We start from the raw sequence: 16,118 nt of genomic DNA on the forward strand, positions 1-16,118 counted from the left end.
CTTGTGCAAAAAACAAAGTATAATTTGATATAAACTGAAATATTTGAGCCATAAACCTTAAACTGACCTTAAACTGTCCAAACAATCCAATATTTTCCAAATGAGAAGTCCGCACAAGTAAAATGTAAGCCATTTAAAACATTTCGAAGTACTTGCTTGCTTTCTTGTGAAGTTTTGATGAGAAAACTGACACCATGCAGTCGCAGAGTKAACATGGAGCTCGAGCAGCACCCATATCAGGTGAAAGCCAAACAGAAAAGCTACTTTGTCACTGTTCCAGAGTAAAAGACAAACTAAACACTTGAATATCATCAAACAAGTGTCCAGATACATGGAAGTTAAAGTGAAGAAGGAGGTTTAATCTGGTTTTTCTGAGCAACAAGCTGCTGAGTTTCCTACCTGAACAGGTGTTTCTCATTAAAAGGCACAAAGAAGGAACTGCTGCTCCTGGTCTAACAAGAACCTCCTGCAGAATAAACACACTAATCTGGGTGTCTGCTGTGGACTTTTACATGTGATCATAAAAACATGTTGGAAACCATCCAAAATTATAGTTGGAAGAATGCAAAACATGTTTCACATGTTAATCTGATGTTTTCACAGGTGATTAATATGATTTGTAGGTCTAATTTTACAAAGGTAGCATCTACAAAAGGCTTCACATTCATGTGCAGAAATTTCCACATTTGAAAGTAATGCAGGTAATTTTGGAACCTACTGGGCAAAACCTGGCAAGTAATTTTTTCATTGCCATTTAAAATAAGCTAACCAGTTAGCTTRAGTCTAAACCAAGAGCCAGCAGCTACCTGTAAGTTGTAAGAAGGTGTTTCCAATGAAACTCTTAAATATTTTCTTTATAACTTTGTTTTCCACCAACTGAATACTTTACACATGATTCATATACTTTCAAGACAAATCATGTATTTTTATAACTTCCGTTAAAAAGGTTTTCCGCAACTTGGTGATGCATGGCAGTTTATATTTGTGCCTGGGGCATGCATATTCATTAAATGCAAAGTAAAAAAAGTTTTAACAAACTTGGCATAAAACACATTTTACACATTTTGTCACATGACAGGTAAATTTTCCCAAAGATATATAAAAAGGCTAGATGGGTTGTACCCGCTGATGGTCAATGGAGACGGACATCCTCACACGGTGGCCATCTTGGGTCGGGGAGCTTGCCCACTCAACACGAAACCATAACTTGGTCAATTTTGATTGGATTTTAAAACAGATTTTTTTTTATTGTAAAGGTGAGACATGTTATAAAATGGCCTACTTATAATGAACATTAAAGTGTTCATTTCTATCTAAACTACACTTGATTGTCTGTTTCCCCCGTACTTTCAAACTACAGCCAGTTGAAGCAGGTGGCAGCTTTTCCTGAATCCAGTTCTGCTTTGTGTCTTTTTCCTTTAAAAAACGAGTCATTTCCTCCCAACATTACCATCATGCAGCTCAGATTTCAAACAGCTTTTATTAAATATCACTTCATAGTTCTGCATGTTAAACTGCATCATGCTTTCTGAGTAGAGAATCAGATGACCTAAACTTTTCTTTACATTTTTAAAAGTTCTCTGAATTGGTAAATGAACTTACCTAGTGCTACATGTGATTGGGGCAGGTTTTATTGCTGATMAATTGATTTTTAAAAACACATCAAAAACAGTCTTTTTGGCTCATAATTTTATTAAAAGAAAGCATTTAGACATTCATGGCAAGTAAAATGAATCTTTTGTAGCGTCTGAATGATTAAAGTTGACCTAAAAAAAAAACATTAACCTGAATGCATGAGAGTGTTTGATCAATTTTATTTTTCATCTTGCAGGGGTTTCTTCACATCTGCTGGAGACTCCAYCTCCTAGAATAATAAAAATTATTTAAAGCACATATTTTGCCAACAGGGTTAATTTCAACAAGCCACCAAATTTACTTTAAAAGAGAGATTAAAGTATTACTTTTGAAAAATTTCAGCTTCAAGTTATTTTTACCTCTGTGTCTGATTCTTGTTCAGGCAGAACCATGTGATCCATTAGAGTCTCTTTATCTGTAGACCTGGTGAAATACTCCCATCCTTTCCTGTTCAAACAAAGCAACCAACATTTATCTTCATATTTAACAACAAAAAGAGCAGGCTCCACTGCTGTAACACTAGAATTAACAGGTTATTTTCAGAATAAAGCCAAAGAGAAAACAGTCGGTACCTCCTAGAGAAAACAAGAACAGCCAACATCAGTGCAGCGATGAGACAGAAAGCCACTATGARGACAGCAGGGTGGCTCTTTCTGCTCTGCTCCTGGCAGAACTCTCCTTTGTAACCAGGCAGACACTGACAACCAGTGGCTTTGCCTTCAGCGATGCAGCTGCCGTGGCCGTTGCAGCGTTCGAGACCACAGGAAGCAGAGTTGTCATCAAAAGGAATAGAGTTCTGAGTCTCTGGATGGAAGGATGAAGACTGCAGGGAGTGGTCATTGCTTAGTTTGGTTGAGGTTGAAGCAAAGTTTGGACCTGAAAGAAAAGTTAGGAGATTGCCAGTTTTTTAAAAAAGGAAAAAGTTAAACTTTTGCCCCACATTTTTATGTCAATCCTTYAAAAATGTAAATGTATTACCCATAATAGTGTTAGTACACCAAATACTGTTTCTAATAGATTATGTGATTAAATGATATGCATCCAAGTTTAGCCAATGTGGCTGAAAACTCACAGTCCTGCTCATCTGACTTGTCTGGACAGTCCACACGGCCGTCACAGAACTTGTTGCTGCTGACGCACTCGCTGCCATCAAAGCAGGACTCTTCACCAGTTGGGCAGGCGGGAAGCGGATTACAYGAAGTGCCATTGTTGATGTAAAAGCCCCTCCCACATTTACAGGTATGACCTCCAGGAAAGGGCAGGCACAGGTGGGCACATCTGCCATTCTTATTTGAGCAGCTGTTGTGTCCTGGGGAAGGAAAAAAATGCAGATTTGTCTTTTGGGTAAAACAAACTTCTCAGGACACTAGCATTGACTGGAGAGGAGGTGATAAAATTCAATCATTTATGCCAGAASTGTTACAGATTTGAAGTATTAACACTTGTTAAAAGTACTTCATGTATTTTTTATTTAATTAAAAATTCTATTTGTTTAAATATTCTTGATAGGATTAATCAGTGATTATGCAGAGATKAGATTGTCATAATTTTTCAGAATTTCACTTCCATATAAGTAATTCTTATATAAAAAGCCTTAATGCAGTTTTTATTAAGCCAAAGCATCACAGTGCAGTCCACTCATCTTACCCATAATTGTCCATACAATGGTATAAACACAATGGGTACTTTAGAAACAAATTCCTCTACATGTGATTGTGCAACAGTGTGTGTGTTTGGTTGGTGTTGCAGCTCCATCRGTCAGTCCCCTCTCCCACTGCAGAACAAAGTGGGATCTCAGCCTGCTGATCCCCTGCAGGTATCACACCATGCTGCGTGTATTCACCTCCAACTGAGCCTAAATAAATCTTTTCATTCTGGCAGCAGTGTCCAGTAARACACTTCAGTCTCCTCCCCTGAGAAAAGCTTGTGATGCAGACGGTGCGATTCTTGTGTTGTGACTAACAGACTGGTCRAGCTTGTTTCTGCTATACAAATTAAGCAGGTAGTGTGAAGCAAACCAGTTTGTCAGCATTACAAACCTGGGCAGGAGTTGATGCATTATAAAATGATCTGAGTGAGGACAAGAGGCAGCTTTAGCAGCCAGAGTAAAACAAACTCTGACCGCACATTATGTCTGAATGTTGGATAAAATTATACAACASAGCTACATAAAAACTGCATTTGTTTTGTTGCAATTACATAATCACATCTAAAACATTTTAAAAAATTGAACTGTATGCATGAAACTTTGAGCATGATTTTTACCAATAAAAACTGCAATAATTACTCCTAAATCAAGTTTTAATAATGTATTGTTACCAATTATATTAGACCAAATTATTTTACTGACATTTTAAAACTCATTAACAGCTTGAAATAAGAGTTGTAGTATTGTCTGCACTCAAGGACAAACTATTAAAATCACACAAGACAATTTACTTGTTTTATTAAGCTTGTTTAATAATGCTCAAATTTGGGTTTTGTGGGGTTTTTTTTTTTTTTACACATATTTGATAATTCATTAAGTTTCAAATTCAAATCCTGTTCTGGAGTTTGTCGTCTTAGATATTTTGATCTTTAGACTTTTCACTTCTATTGTTGATTTAATTTACCTTTTTTATTTTATGCTGAAATGTGAGATTTTTTAATATATATGTGTCAAAAAATTTACACAAGTTCTACAGTTTCTCCGTTTTCTCCCCCGTTGGTGAGAAGCTGAGCAGAAATTAAACAGCAGGAAGTACCTACCTGACTGGCTGTCGTTGTTGTAGGATCTTATTTCCACCACACTGGTTTTTGTTTGAAACCACAACTGTTTTGGCTGAAGTCCATCACTGAACCACAGCTTGTTTACATCTACACATGTAAAATAGAAATAAAATAAAAATTTCTAAATGACATTTCAAAAGATTGCATTTTCTTTGCAGTAATTCTTAAGACAAAGGAACATTCTGCCTCTGCTGCCATCTGCTGACTGAAGGTTAGAAACACAAGGACAGGTAGAAAACCTGGAAATACTGGGAGCTATTTCAGTCATTGTATTGAGCCAATCACTTTAGCTTTAATCTGAGAACCAAGTCTGATTTGACATTCAAGTGTTCAGACTACTTGTATAGTTTCAGGTGATTTGACTCAATCAGCTCTGAGTGCTGTCATATTTGGTTCTCACCTCTCTCCAAAGTGACCCAGAAGAAGARGTTCTCAATGAGTGTGAAGGACAGGAGTAGATTGGGACCAATTTTATACTCTTCATAGCCTGAACCATCCACTCCAATAGAGCCTATTATTCCTTCACCTGAGGAGAGATTACTCTTTACATTGATGCAAGCAAATGTATTAAAAAATAAATTGTAAATGCTCACCAGCATCAGCCCAGTAGATCCTGGTTCCATTATTGGAGAAGACCAGAGAGACAGGAATGCTCGACTTCCTCCACAACACTACTTTATTTCGTCCATCCATCCAGGCACAATCGACCTCCGTCTGATCCTTTARACCTGTGATCACTACTGCGGTGTAGCAAAGTCGACCTGAGGAAGGATGCAGGGCTATGGACGAAATGCCCTGGGGGGAAAACAAAGCCCCTAATATTAGMATTAAAGTTTTGGTAAAGATCCAGCAGTGGGTATTTAGCTTTGACAAAACAATAACTGCATGTTTGTCATTTCAAAAAACTCATCTTAATTTACCACCAGGTTATCATTTAAGAGCTTTACCACCATAGATCCCTGCAGCAGTGAGGTAGTGTAGCCTTCAMAGCGTGATGTCACATGGATGTCAGGTCTTGCTTTACTGCTCCAGTACAGGTTGGAGGTTACCCAATCAACTGCTAAAGCTGAGACTGAATCCTCCTCCTGGGATAAAAGGATGGGGGGAAAATGTTTCATCACAAAGCAGCAGTTTTCCAGCTACCTGACATGTCAGAGTACACTGGCATCATTGTGTCCTTTCAGATTAAAGAACTGAACGTTTGAATAATCCATACCTGCAGCTTCACAACTTGTCCTGAAAGTACCAGTTTTGGACTTGACCTGGAGTTGCTGAGGCTCAGCACATCCACAGATCCAGGTTTTGCATTAGCCACATACAGAAGTAGTTGTGAAAATGAAAAGTCTAAACCTAAAGCTTCTTCGATTCCAGGAAGGGCAAAGTCTCGGCCGTTAGGTATTTTTTTCAGCGCAATTCCATCACGACTCATTGAGCGCAAGTACACCTAAACAGAAGGAAAAAAAAAAAAAAAAACAAAAGGGAGAAAATGAAAGAAAATGGCCATGTTTGTCGATGGCTCACCTGGTAGATTGTGGCACGAGACAGAAGCAAGATGAAAGARGACTCTTCAGGCAGAGAGCAGGTGATCTTATCCTGAGAAAGGAGCAGACCCTTTGGGCATCGACAAACCGCGGCATCTCCTGGAGCCAGCAGGCAGAGATGGGAGCAGCGCCTCAGCTCACAGGGGTTCGATGCCGCCGGCTGGGAGAGGGCGTGCATCACCTGAGAGACAGGAAACCTGGGGTTTAGAGCAACATCTCAAAATTTGACTTTTAAAAAAGGGTAAAATCTCACTTTCAGTCCAAATGGTTGCCCGGGTTTCTTCAGAAGAACTTTCTGATCTTTGCCAGTTCTCTTGTCGGCCGAGCGGACGGTTCTTCTCTTCGTGTCGGACCAGAAAACACGATCACTAAAAACTGCCACTGAAAACGGGCTTGGCGTCTCAGCCAACTGGAGGATCTGTTGAAATGGAACCACTGCCAGTTTACTGTGGGCTACTCCAGAGATCAGTAATAAAATGTCAAATGTTAAAAGATATTTGGACAAATATGCAGTGTAAACTAAAACCTTTATAACACTTGTTTTGCAACTTGCTGCTCAGGGTRGTTTACCTTGATGTTGTCTCCATCCAGAGAGGCAGAGCCAATGCAGRGCAGCTTCTCATCAACCCAGTACACCTTATCATCCATGAAGTCGTAGGCCAGACTGACGGGCCAGCTCAGGTCCCTGCTAACCACCACCTTCCTCTGTGAACCATCCATCCCTGATCGCTCGATCTGTGGGATGCTGCCGATCTCAGACCACAGCATCAACCTGAGAACAGCAATTACTTAGAGCTAAAAAAATCAATTATTAAAAAAAACACAAGAAAATCATCTTACCCTTTATCTGGCAGCAGGATGAGTGAGCTTGGCTGCTCCAGGTTTTCACCAAGAACCACAGTGAAGTCCTGAGATCTCATCGTGGTGTTGCTCAGCTTCACTGCCAGAATCTGACCAACCAGTCCTTCCACCCAGTACAGATTCTTACCAACCCAGTCCACTGCAATGGAATCAGACTTCACACCTGCAAAAACATTAAATTCCATAAAAACAAATCAACATCCAGCTTCAAATTATAAGGTCACTTTTAACTGATCAGATCTGTTTCAGTTGGCACTTAAAGCTCGGTCACTGATTCCAAATTGTGAAATTATTAAAAAAAGTTCAGTTTCAACCTCACCTTTAATCAGCGTCCCTTTGTTGGAGGTTTTCATGTCAGCCCAGCGGACGCTCTGGTAGTCCGGGCTCAGCCAGTAAACTCTCTGCTGAACCAGGTCATAATCCAGAGAGAAGACGGGCTGATTGGCAGAGGAGAGAAGCTGCAGGCTTCCACTGTGGAGCCCCAGGATCAGGAGCTCAGACTGGACTGATGCCAGAAGCAAAGGCTCATCTGGGAATAAAAACACCAGTTATATCAGCTTACAAATTATGTTATTTAGCAACAAAAAAAAAAAAAAAAAAAAAAAAGGCATAGCTCAGCTGTCTGCAGGAAAAGTTTCACTCAGTTAAAAAAAAAATAAAATCTTAGAAAAGCCAGTCAAAATGTCTTAAAAATACAAGTAGGGATAACTGCTTAAAAATATGAATTGATTGACAAAATTAAATGAATTTCATTGTTAATGTATAAAAAGGACAAAAATGCTTATGTTCAATGAAAAGCTACAATTAGTTTAAATTTAAAATCATGAACTTCATTGATAAATTGAAGTAGGGCTTGAGTAAAATTGATGCATCCCTGATAAAATACGCTAAAAATATTACATTCAATATTATTGTACAATTAAGACAGTTTGTCCCATCAAACACCTTTTGATTTGCAGCTTTTGTTATCAGGCTCGAGGAAGAAGCCAGGGTGGCACCGACAGTTGAAGGACCCAACTGTGTTCTGACAGATCTGTTTGCACGAAGCTCCTGGTGTTGAACTGCACTCATCAACATCCACACAAGACTTTGAGCTGGACTGTAGCTTGAAACCTGCACCACAGAAGCACCTCTGAGGAGGGGGAAAGAGAAAATTAAGTCACCTTCAGTTTTATATTACTTAAAAAATAAATAAAAATTGTTCCGTGCAAACTTAGTAGATTAAGCTGTGTTTAAGACAAATAAATCCAAAGTGTTTTAAACAGAAAACCAGATTAATTTCACACTTACGGGTCCATTTGGGGTGCTGATGCAGCTGTGGTCACAAAGTGGAGCTGAAGCACTGGAGCAGTTACGTTGAGAACATCCCACTCCTTCATCTGAGCCATCAGCACAGTTTGTGAATCCGTTACACACCAGCTTAGGCTCCAAACACTCTTTGCTGCCACACTGGTAAAGGTGGAAGGGGCATTTTCTCAAGCTACCTGTGAATGCATGCACATATTCATTTCGGTTTAGGTCAATACAATTAGACAAAAGCAATTTCTACACTGACACTATAAAGGCTGTGTTTAACAGGAATAATTCACGCCAGGTGCTGAGCAGCTGTGAAGAACTCTTAACATGCTCACATTTGTCCTCATCCATGCCATTGGAGCAGTCTTTCATCCCATCACATCTCCAGGACAGAGGAACACACTGACCACCATCTCCACACTGATACTGGAACTTCCTGCACTTTGCTGGTGGACTGTTACAGTTCTGGATAAAAGTTAGTTGTTAGTGCATTCAAAGCTGTGGTGAAAATGTGAAAGCAGCCCTAAAACTCATCTAAGCATGCTTTAAAATGTTTAACACATGTACACACACACACACACACACACACACCATGACTGCAAGAAAACCTATTTAGTTTGTGATGTCCACTCCAGATGAAAGAACAAAAGTCTGCTGTAAAATTTTAAGTTGAAGCGTGGTTTAAAGCCTCAGCACTTTCTAATGACAAAAATGGCAGGACATTTATTCAAAGTATACCCAGCAAGTCACATTTAGTTACAACTGAGGTACATGACTTGTCAAACACAGACGTCCAAATTCAGGGGCTGCATCCTTTGAAGGACCTGGCCTACGTGGGTTGGGTCTTTTGTCGACCACAAAGATCAGAGGTGACTGAATTTGGACAGTCAAGCCTTCAGCTTTATTCCCACCCCTATCCGAACGCATGTCCTGTCACCAAGTAACTGATGGCGCTAAACTGAAGCAATTAAGATTAAATAGATCAAAATTAGCAAGTTACCAAAAATAAATATTAGTTTAGAGGCAATACATGAACTAGGGGACCTGCCATACGAGCTTGTTTACGATTTGACATTAAAACCTTGTCTATGCAAACGACAAATGCCCAACACCGCTAACATAAAAATTGAAAGTTTAAATTTAAAACTATACTCCTGTCTCACTTTGTCCGTCATTACAAGCAAAATTTAAGAAAAAATAATCTCCGGTCGGCACGAAATGCATCTCTGTGTATAGGGTGGGGTGAGAAGGATATCTCCCTCAAATCGGGGGAAAGGAGGTTGCATTAATGGGCCACATTTGGATAGCCTTCAGCGTGGTGCAGTGACATAAGCAGCCGACAAATTCAGCCTTCGAAGGATGCAGTCCTGAATGAAAGTTAGTTTTTTACTCCATTAAAAATAACTAAAAAAAAAAAAAAAAACTTTGTACTTACAGTACCAGAAACTTTGTTAATCATTGAATCATTATCCAAATGTTACCCAAAATGTGATTTTAAGTTGTTTAAAATTGACCAGTTTTCTTTGGGCTCATGTGAACATTGATTTTACAGTGTTACACAATGATGGCTTTGCTTTACATCTTCACCGTTTTCACATGGTTCAAACTTTAGAAAACAATAAGCCCTCAATAGTTTCATCATGAAATGATCAATTTACTACTTCTCTAAACCACTTAAAGTATGGTTTACATGCTTTAAAAACTTTCATCCCTTCAGATTGTCTTGCACCTTCTCATCTGAGCCATCTTTGCAGTCCTCTTCTCCATCACAGAGCCACTCTTTCTGCAAACATTCGTGGCTGTTTGGGCATCGGAGCTCTTTAGGGCAGCGTGGCGGTCGTGGACAGTACATCTCATCAGAATGATCCCTGCAGTCAGGATATCCGTCGCATTTAAAAGCTTCAGACACACATTGTCCACTTGCACAGCGGAACTGATTACTTGCACAGGCAACTGAACCTGAGGAGAAAAAAAATGAAATAAGCATCGATATTTAGAAAGCTAATGAAGCTCCAAGTCACTAAAGTTGTTGTAATCCACTCACCACAGTTTCCTTCATCTGATCCATCAGCACAGTCTTTTTCTCCGTCACAGAGGAAGGTCGGCGGTACACAGCGTGAGTTGTTGTCACAGAGATGGCAGTCCTCACTTTGTACTGAACAGTCTTTTTCATCAGATCCATCCTGACAGTCGTTCCGCCCGTCACAGACCTGCTCTTGTGGGACGCATTTCTTCCTGTGAGAACACTGGAACTCACCTGGAAAAGTTTAAAAACTAATTACAATCACAACATTTCCCTCTGACTATTCCTTAAAGTCTTCCAAAAACAAACCTGGTTTGCAGTGACTCTCACATCCCTCCTCATCAGATCCATCCTGGCAGTCTGGCTCTCCATCACACACATGGCTGTACATCACACACTCCAGGCCATCTTTACACAGCCTGAAACCTGTGCGGCACTTCAAAGGGCTGGATCTCGAATTGGGTGCATTAATGGCTTTTGCAGAGAGAAAAGAATTTGAAACGATGAAATCCAGAGAGTTTTCCTCAAATGTCCTCTATCCAAAACAGGACAGGGATCTAATCTAAACCGGACTTCAAGCTGAAACCATGTTTGCTGGTGCATTGCTAAAAACATTTGGGTTTGTGGTTATAGGCTGGATACAACTCAAGCTCCAAAATTTAGAGCCAAGAGTTAAGTTTGTTTTTACTTACAAGTGACTGACTGACACTGCTTCTCATCTGAACCATCCGGACAGTGAGCACGGCCGTCACACACGTGTTGTCTTGTGATGCACTTCCTCTGGTCACTGCACAGGAAGTCATCTGATGTGGAAAGAAAAATACATATTTAAAGTCCTGATTTTAAAGATTTAATATAACCCTTTAGATTGGTAAAAGGCAGCCCACCAGTCTGTTCATTGGTAATTTTTCATGCTACATTTTTAGAACAGAATCATGCTAAGATTTAGTATTTGATTAAACCTTGTAAAGTGGCATTATACACAACTTTGTCCAATAGTACAAAATCTTGCAAGGTGTGTTGAAGATTCAGCTGCTACAGCATCAAACTTCAGTTCATTGTAAAATTGTCTTGAGTTAGCCATTATAGTGTTGGCCAAGTCAGCTGTAAATACCTCCAATGATTCCTTTAAGTTTCATCAAAATCTGACTAGTTTAGATATTTTGCTAAAAGCTTTAAGCAGAAAAATCTACCTTTGCCTTCAGGTGTTAACTACAGCTAATTTGGCATCATGGCAACTTCTGAACTTACTTGGGTTTTCACATCGAACCACACAATTCTTCTCATCAAAGCCATCAGGACAGTCCATTTGTCCATCACAAAGTTGATTTTGAGACACACACTTTGATGAAGTTGGGCACAGAACTGAAGGAGTGACGCAAGCTGGTGGGGAGGTGATGAGGGGAAACACTGTTGTAGAAAGACTGAAGTCTGGAAAAAAAAATGTTTAATGCTCAGTGATAGCTATTGGGCTAGTAAAGTTTAAAAAAAAAAATCACTGGAAATTTTTAATGCAGTTTCACATTTGAATAATAGCTTTGGAAGTGTTGGATATTAGGTCATCTAATCTTAAAAATTAAGAACCTACCACAGTCCATTTCATCTGAACCATCCAGGCAGTCTTGTTCTCCATCACAGATGAATTTCTTTGGGATGCAGCGTTGACCATCAGCACAACGATGCTCACAGCTCTTGGTTTGTTCCCAGCAGTCCTTTTCATCAGATTGATCCCGACACTGAGACTTCCCGTCGCACACCTCAGTCTCAGGGATGCACATTTTTCCATGGGCGCACTGAAACTCTCCTAGGAAATTCAAATTGCATTAAAGTTAATATCCAAGGTACTGAAATTTAAGTCAACCTCCGATCAACTAAATGTTTTACAAATACATTTTGTCCAACAGTGCAAAGGTGAGACAACAAAATAAAACAATCCTAACCAACCAACCTTCATTGCAGGTTTCTTGGCATCCCTGTTCATCTGATTCATCCAAACAGTCGATCTCTCCATCACATATGTGGCTGAATAAGACGCACTCTTTGCCATCATTACATGGCCTCGAGCCCATGCGGCACTTCAAGACTTTACGCGGAGCTGGAGAAGCAGAAACGCTCCGACAGTTTGCTTCGTCTGAGCCGTCGTAGCAGTGAGCACGACCATCACAGACCAGACTCCTGGACACGCAGCTCCGACGGTCCTTGCAGAGAAAATCAGCTGTGAAGAGAAAAAAAAATTAAATCAAATGATTAAAAAGACAAATTAAAAATAAATGAAAAACCTTCACTTACTCCTGTCAGCACACTTTTTCACACAGTTCTCATCAGATCCACCAGGGCAGTCTTGTATTCCATCACACACCTGTGACGGGTTGATGCACACTGATGAGTCCGGACACTGAACTGAAGGGAAGCTGCAGGACGGCTGGCTAAGTGAAGGAGATTCACTGGAAGTTGCTGTAGAATCTGTAAGTTTAAAGACAAATGGTAATTTTCCCCATTACAGAATTAAATTGGGTTGATTTCACTTCATTTGAGAATTAGTCCCAGTGGGAGAAGACCCAGGACGTGCTGGATGTTTCTCAGTTAGCCTGGGACACCTTGGAATTCCAGAGGAGCTAGCCAAAATGGCTGGGGAGAGGAACGTCTGGATTTCTGCTTAAGCTGCTGCCCCCACAACCCCATCCCAGATAAGTGAAAAAATGGATGGATAGATGGAGGAGAATTAGTTGAGAAATCTAAAATACACTTTTCTAAGTTGCTACATTTACATATGCAAAGTTTGACTGAATTGAAATGTATTTGGATTAAATAATCTTAATGAATCATCATATGAGCACAAAATTAAGCTGATCACGACAAGTGTTTACATGCAGCAGACTTATTCAGAATAGTACTGACACAGGTATAGTTTTAAAATTTCCCTAAAAAAAACAAACAAAAAAAAAACTAGTTTTACTTCTGTAATGAACATAAATATTCTGTTTTCTGCGCACCCAGAATGGACCTATGCCAGGTTTTAATAATTGAGACGTCTGTGCATTCCCTGATTAAGCTATTTGTGAAACATATGTAGTTTGTCTTCCTTTACCAGATGAGAAAACGGGAGAAAAAACATCCTTGAAAGTTCTGTGCTGCTGGCAACTATAGCACTGTTGCCCCTCCCTCCACTAAAGACCAGAAACCATTGGATTATCAGGTTATAGGGCGCACATATGCAGTCAGGTCAGTTTTCCACAATCAGAACATCAAAATAAGTGTTTAAATGCACAGTTTCAATCATAAAACCACCCCTCTCCATTCAGATTACAAATCCATTCTGATCAAGCTGAATATTCAGACTGGAGATTTTACATGGTGCAATTCTTTTCTATTGGACATTTACTCTGATTACTTAAGTTCATGTAAAGATAGCCAATTCCAGACCTGTTGCAATTATTCACCAAGCATGAAAATGCATGATATACTGGTAAATCAAGCCATATTGTGCTACAAAGGCAGAGAGAAACACATTGCTTACTGGAAATTGACCCAAAACTAATTTCATTGAGTACAAAAGATTTTGCTCTCCTGAAAACATCAAGTTTACAGCAACATTATATTAAAAAAAAGGAACTCACCACATTCTTCTTCATCTGATCCATCCCGACAGTCTCTCTCTCCATCACAGATGTGACTGAACAGAACACATTCTGTCCCGTCGCGGCAGAGAGCGGAGCCCATTCGACATTTCAGGATGTTAGTTGGAGCTGCAGGTAGAGCTACACCTGGACAGTCTGCCTCATCGGAGCCATCATTGCAGTGAGAGCGGCCATCACAAACTAGGTTTCGAGGGACGCAGCTCCGGCGGTCCTTGCAGCGAAAGTCAGCTATGGAAAACAAAAACGTACAGCTAAATCCCTTGCTTGTTCATTACATCAATGGATTTACATAAATTTATTTGGAACACATTTGAACAAATAATTTACAACTTAAATGGTCACCACAGTGTCATGCTACTTACACCGAGATGGACATCTTTTSACACATTTCTCATCAAACCCATCAGGACAGTCTCTCCTTTTATCACACATCTGTGATGGTTTGATACAWATAGAGGAACCAGGACAGAGAATTGAAGGACTGGTGCATGGTGGAGTGGTGGGAGGTGGAGGTACATATTCAGTGGGAGCAGGAGATTCATTTCTGTACTCGTACTCTACAGAAATGCCAGGATCACTCTCAGCATCATCTAGAAATGTGACATAAGATCACAAGAGTAAAAAAATAATCACATTAAGGCTATTTAATCAGCAATCAATTGTATCTTTTTGGTTAAATACCACATCCTTCTTCATCTGATCCATCTGTACAGTCCCTCTCCCCATCACAAATGTGCTTCAAGAGGACACACACAGTCCCATCTCTACACGGTTTGGAGCCAAAGCGACATTTCAGGCCTTGAGCTGGATTTTCAGGAGGAGTTTCTGCCCTAGCGCACTGAAATTCATCTGAACCATCATTGCATTGAGAGCGGCCGTCACAAACTTGGCTTCTGGGGACACAGCTCCGACGGTCTTTACAGCGAAAGTCACCTGCAGATTAAATATTTAGAACCCATTATATAATCATGTACTTTTTTCTCTCTCAATATGATGAAAGCCAACCAACTTACTCCTAGAGGGACACTTTCTCACACATTTCTCATCAAACCCATCAGGACAGTCTCTCCTTTTATCACACATCTGTGATGGRRTGATYCAAATAGAGGAACCAGGACAGAGAACTGAGGGGCTGGTGCATGGAGGAGTGGTGGGAGGCTCAGCGAATCGTTTCAATGATTTCGGTGATTCATTTAGGAAGTCCTTCTCCACAGGATTATTTGCAGCAATGTCTGGAAATGAAAGTTAGAAAAATACATCAACAGTGTATAAAATGTTTTTTCCCTAAAAAGGTGAAGAAGAAATTTTCCAATTTTGGATAAATACCACAGTCTTCTTCATCAGATCCATCCTGACAGTCCCTCTCTCCATCACAAATATGACTCGATAAAACACATGCCGTTCCATCTCGACACAGTTTGGAGCCAAAGCGACACTTCAGGACTTTAGTTGGACTTTCAGGAGGTGCTGCACTCTGACAGTTCATTTCATCTGAGCCATCGTTACATTGAGAGCGACCATCACAAACTAGACTCACTGGAAGACAGCTTCGACGGTCTTTGCAGCGGAAGTCAGCTGGTGGGTAAAAATAAATAAAATAAAATTGGGTCCAGCTTAAAAACACTTGAACGGAGGCAAAGCCTATTTGTCAATATGCTAGTTCACATCTTTATTCAAGTATTACCACAGAATGTTTTATAACAAAAATGATTACTGCATCCTTAAACCACTTACACCGAGATGGACATCTTTTGACACATTTCTCATCAAACCCATCAGGACAGTCTCTCCTTTTATCACACATCTGTGATGGTTTGATACATATAGAGGAACCAGGACAGAGAATTGAAGGACTGGTGCATGGTGGAGTGGTGGGAGGTGGAGGTACATATTCAGTGGGAGCAGGAGATTCATTTCTGTACTCGTACTCTACAGAAATGCCAGGATCACTCTCAGCATCATCTAGAAATGTGACAAAATATCAAGAGTCAAAAAAAGCCTTAACGTGATTTTATCAGCAACAAATTGTAATTTTTTTGTCTGTGGGTACAGGAGATTCAGTCAAGTCCCCATCTTGTACAAAACTACCAAGATCATTACCTGCATCATCTGAAATCAAAAAGAGATCAATAGGTTCCATTTAGAGACATGCAAACAAAAACACCAGTAGCTAGATAAATACCACAGTCTTCTTCATCAGATCCATCCTGACAGTCCATCTCTCCATCACAAAAATGACTTGATACAACACATGCCGTTCCATCTCGACACAGTTGGGAGCCAAAGCGACACTTCAGGACTTTAGTTGGACTTTCAGGAGGTGCTGCGCTCTGACAGTTAATTTCATCTGAGCCA

At 40.0% G+C, this 16,118-nt stretch overlaps 1 protein-coding gene across 1 annotated transcript in view; it reads right to left on the reverse strand.

Annotated features, from left to right (window-relative positions):
* Positions 1-1,798: 1,798 nt before the first annotated feature.
* Positions 1,799-16,118, reverse strand: part of LOC106513526 (low-density lipoprotein receptor-related protein 2) — a gene marked incomplete in the record, with an annotated part of 27,222 nt that continues 12,902 nt past the window's right edge. Inside the window, 32 exon segments of the mRNA XM_014002401.1 lie at positions 1,799-1,864; positions 1,995-2,082; positions 2,208-2,511; positions 2,708-2,944; positions 4,384-4,491; positions 4,805-4,930; positions 4,998-5,199; positions 5,352-5,489; positions 5,621-5,848; positions 5,926-6,126; positions 6,199-6,363; positions 6,516-6,717; positions 6,786-6,969; positions 7,126-7,335; positions 7,752-7,938; positions 8,097-8,290; positions 8,438-8,567; positions 9,832-10,061; positions 10,147-10,359; positions 10,435-10,599; positions 10,818-10,928; positions 11,377-11,556; positions 11,714-11,929; positions 12,074-12,340; positions 12,415-12,588; positions 13,743-13,991; positions 14,126-14,353; positions 14,445-14,696; positions 14,777-14,995; positions 15,090-15,338; positions 15,498-15,725; positions 15,946-16,086. Of these exon segments, the coding sequence (XP_013857855.1) occupies positions 1,814-1,864; positions 1,995-2,082; positions 2,208-2,511; positions 2,708-2,944; positions 4,384-4,491; positions 4,805-4,930; positions 4,998-5,199; positions 5,352-5,489; positions 5,621-5,848; positions 5,926-6,126; positions 6,199-6,363; positions 6,516-6,717; positions 6,786-6,969; positions 7,126-7,335; positions 7,752-7,938; positions 8,097-8,290; positions 8,438-8,567; positions 9,832-10,061; positions 10,147-10,359; positions 10,435-10,599; positions 10,818-10,928; positions 11,377-11,556; positions 11,714-11,929; positions 12,074-12,340; positions 12,415-12,588; positions 13,743-13,991; positions 14,126-14,353; positions 14,445-14,696; positions 14,777-14,995; positions 15,090-15,338; positions 15,498-15,725; positions 15,946-16,086 (6,077 nt within the window).

The sequence above is a fragment of the Austrofundulus limnaeus genome, unplaced genomic scaffold, assembly GCF_001266775.1.
Source record: "Austrofundulus limnaeus strain Quisiro unplaced genomic scaffold, Austrofundulus_limnaeus-1.0 Scaffold13, whole genome shotgun sequence".
In the NCBI taxonomy this organism is placed as follows: Eukaryota; Metazoa; Chordata; class Actinopteri; order Cyprinodontiformes; family Rivulidae; genus Austrofundulus; species Austrofundulus limnaeus.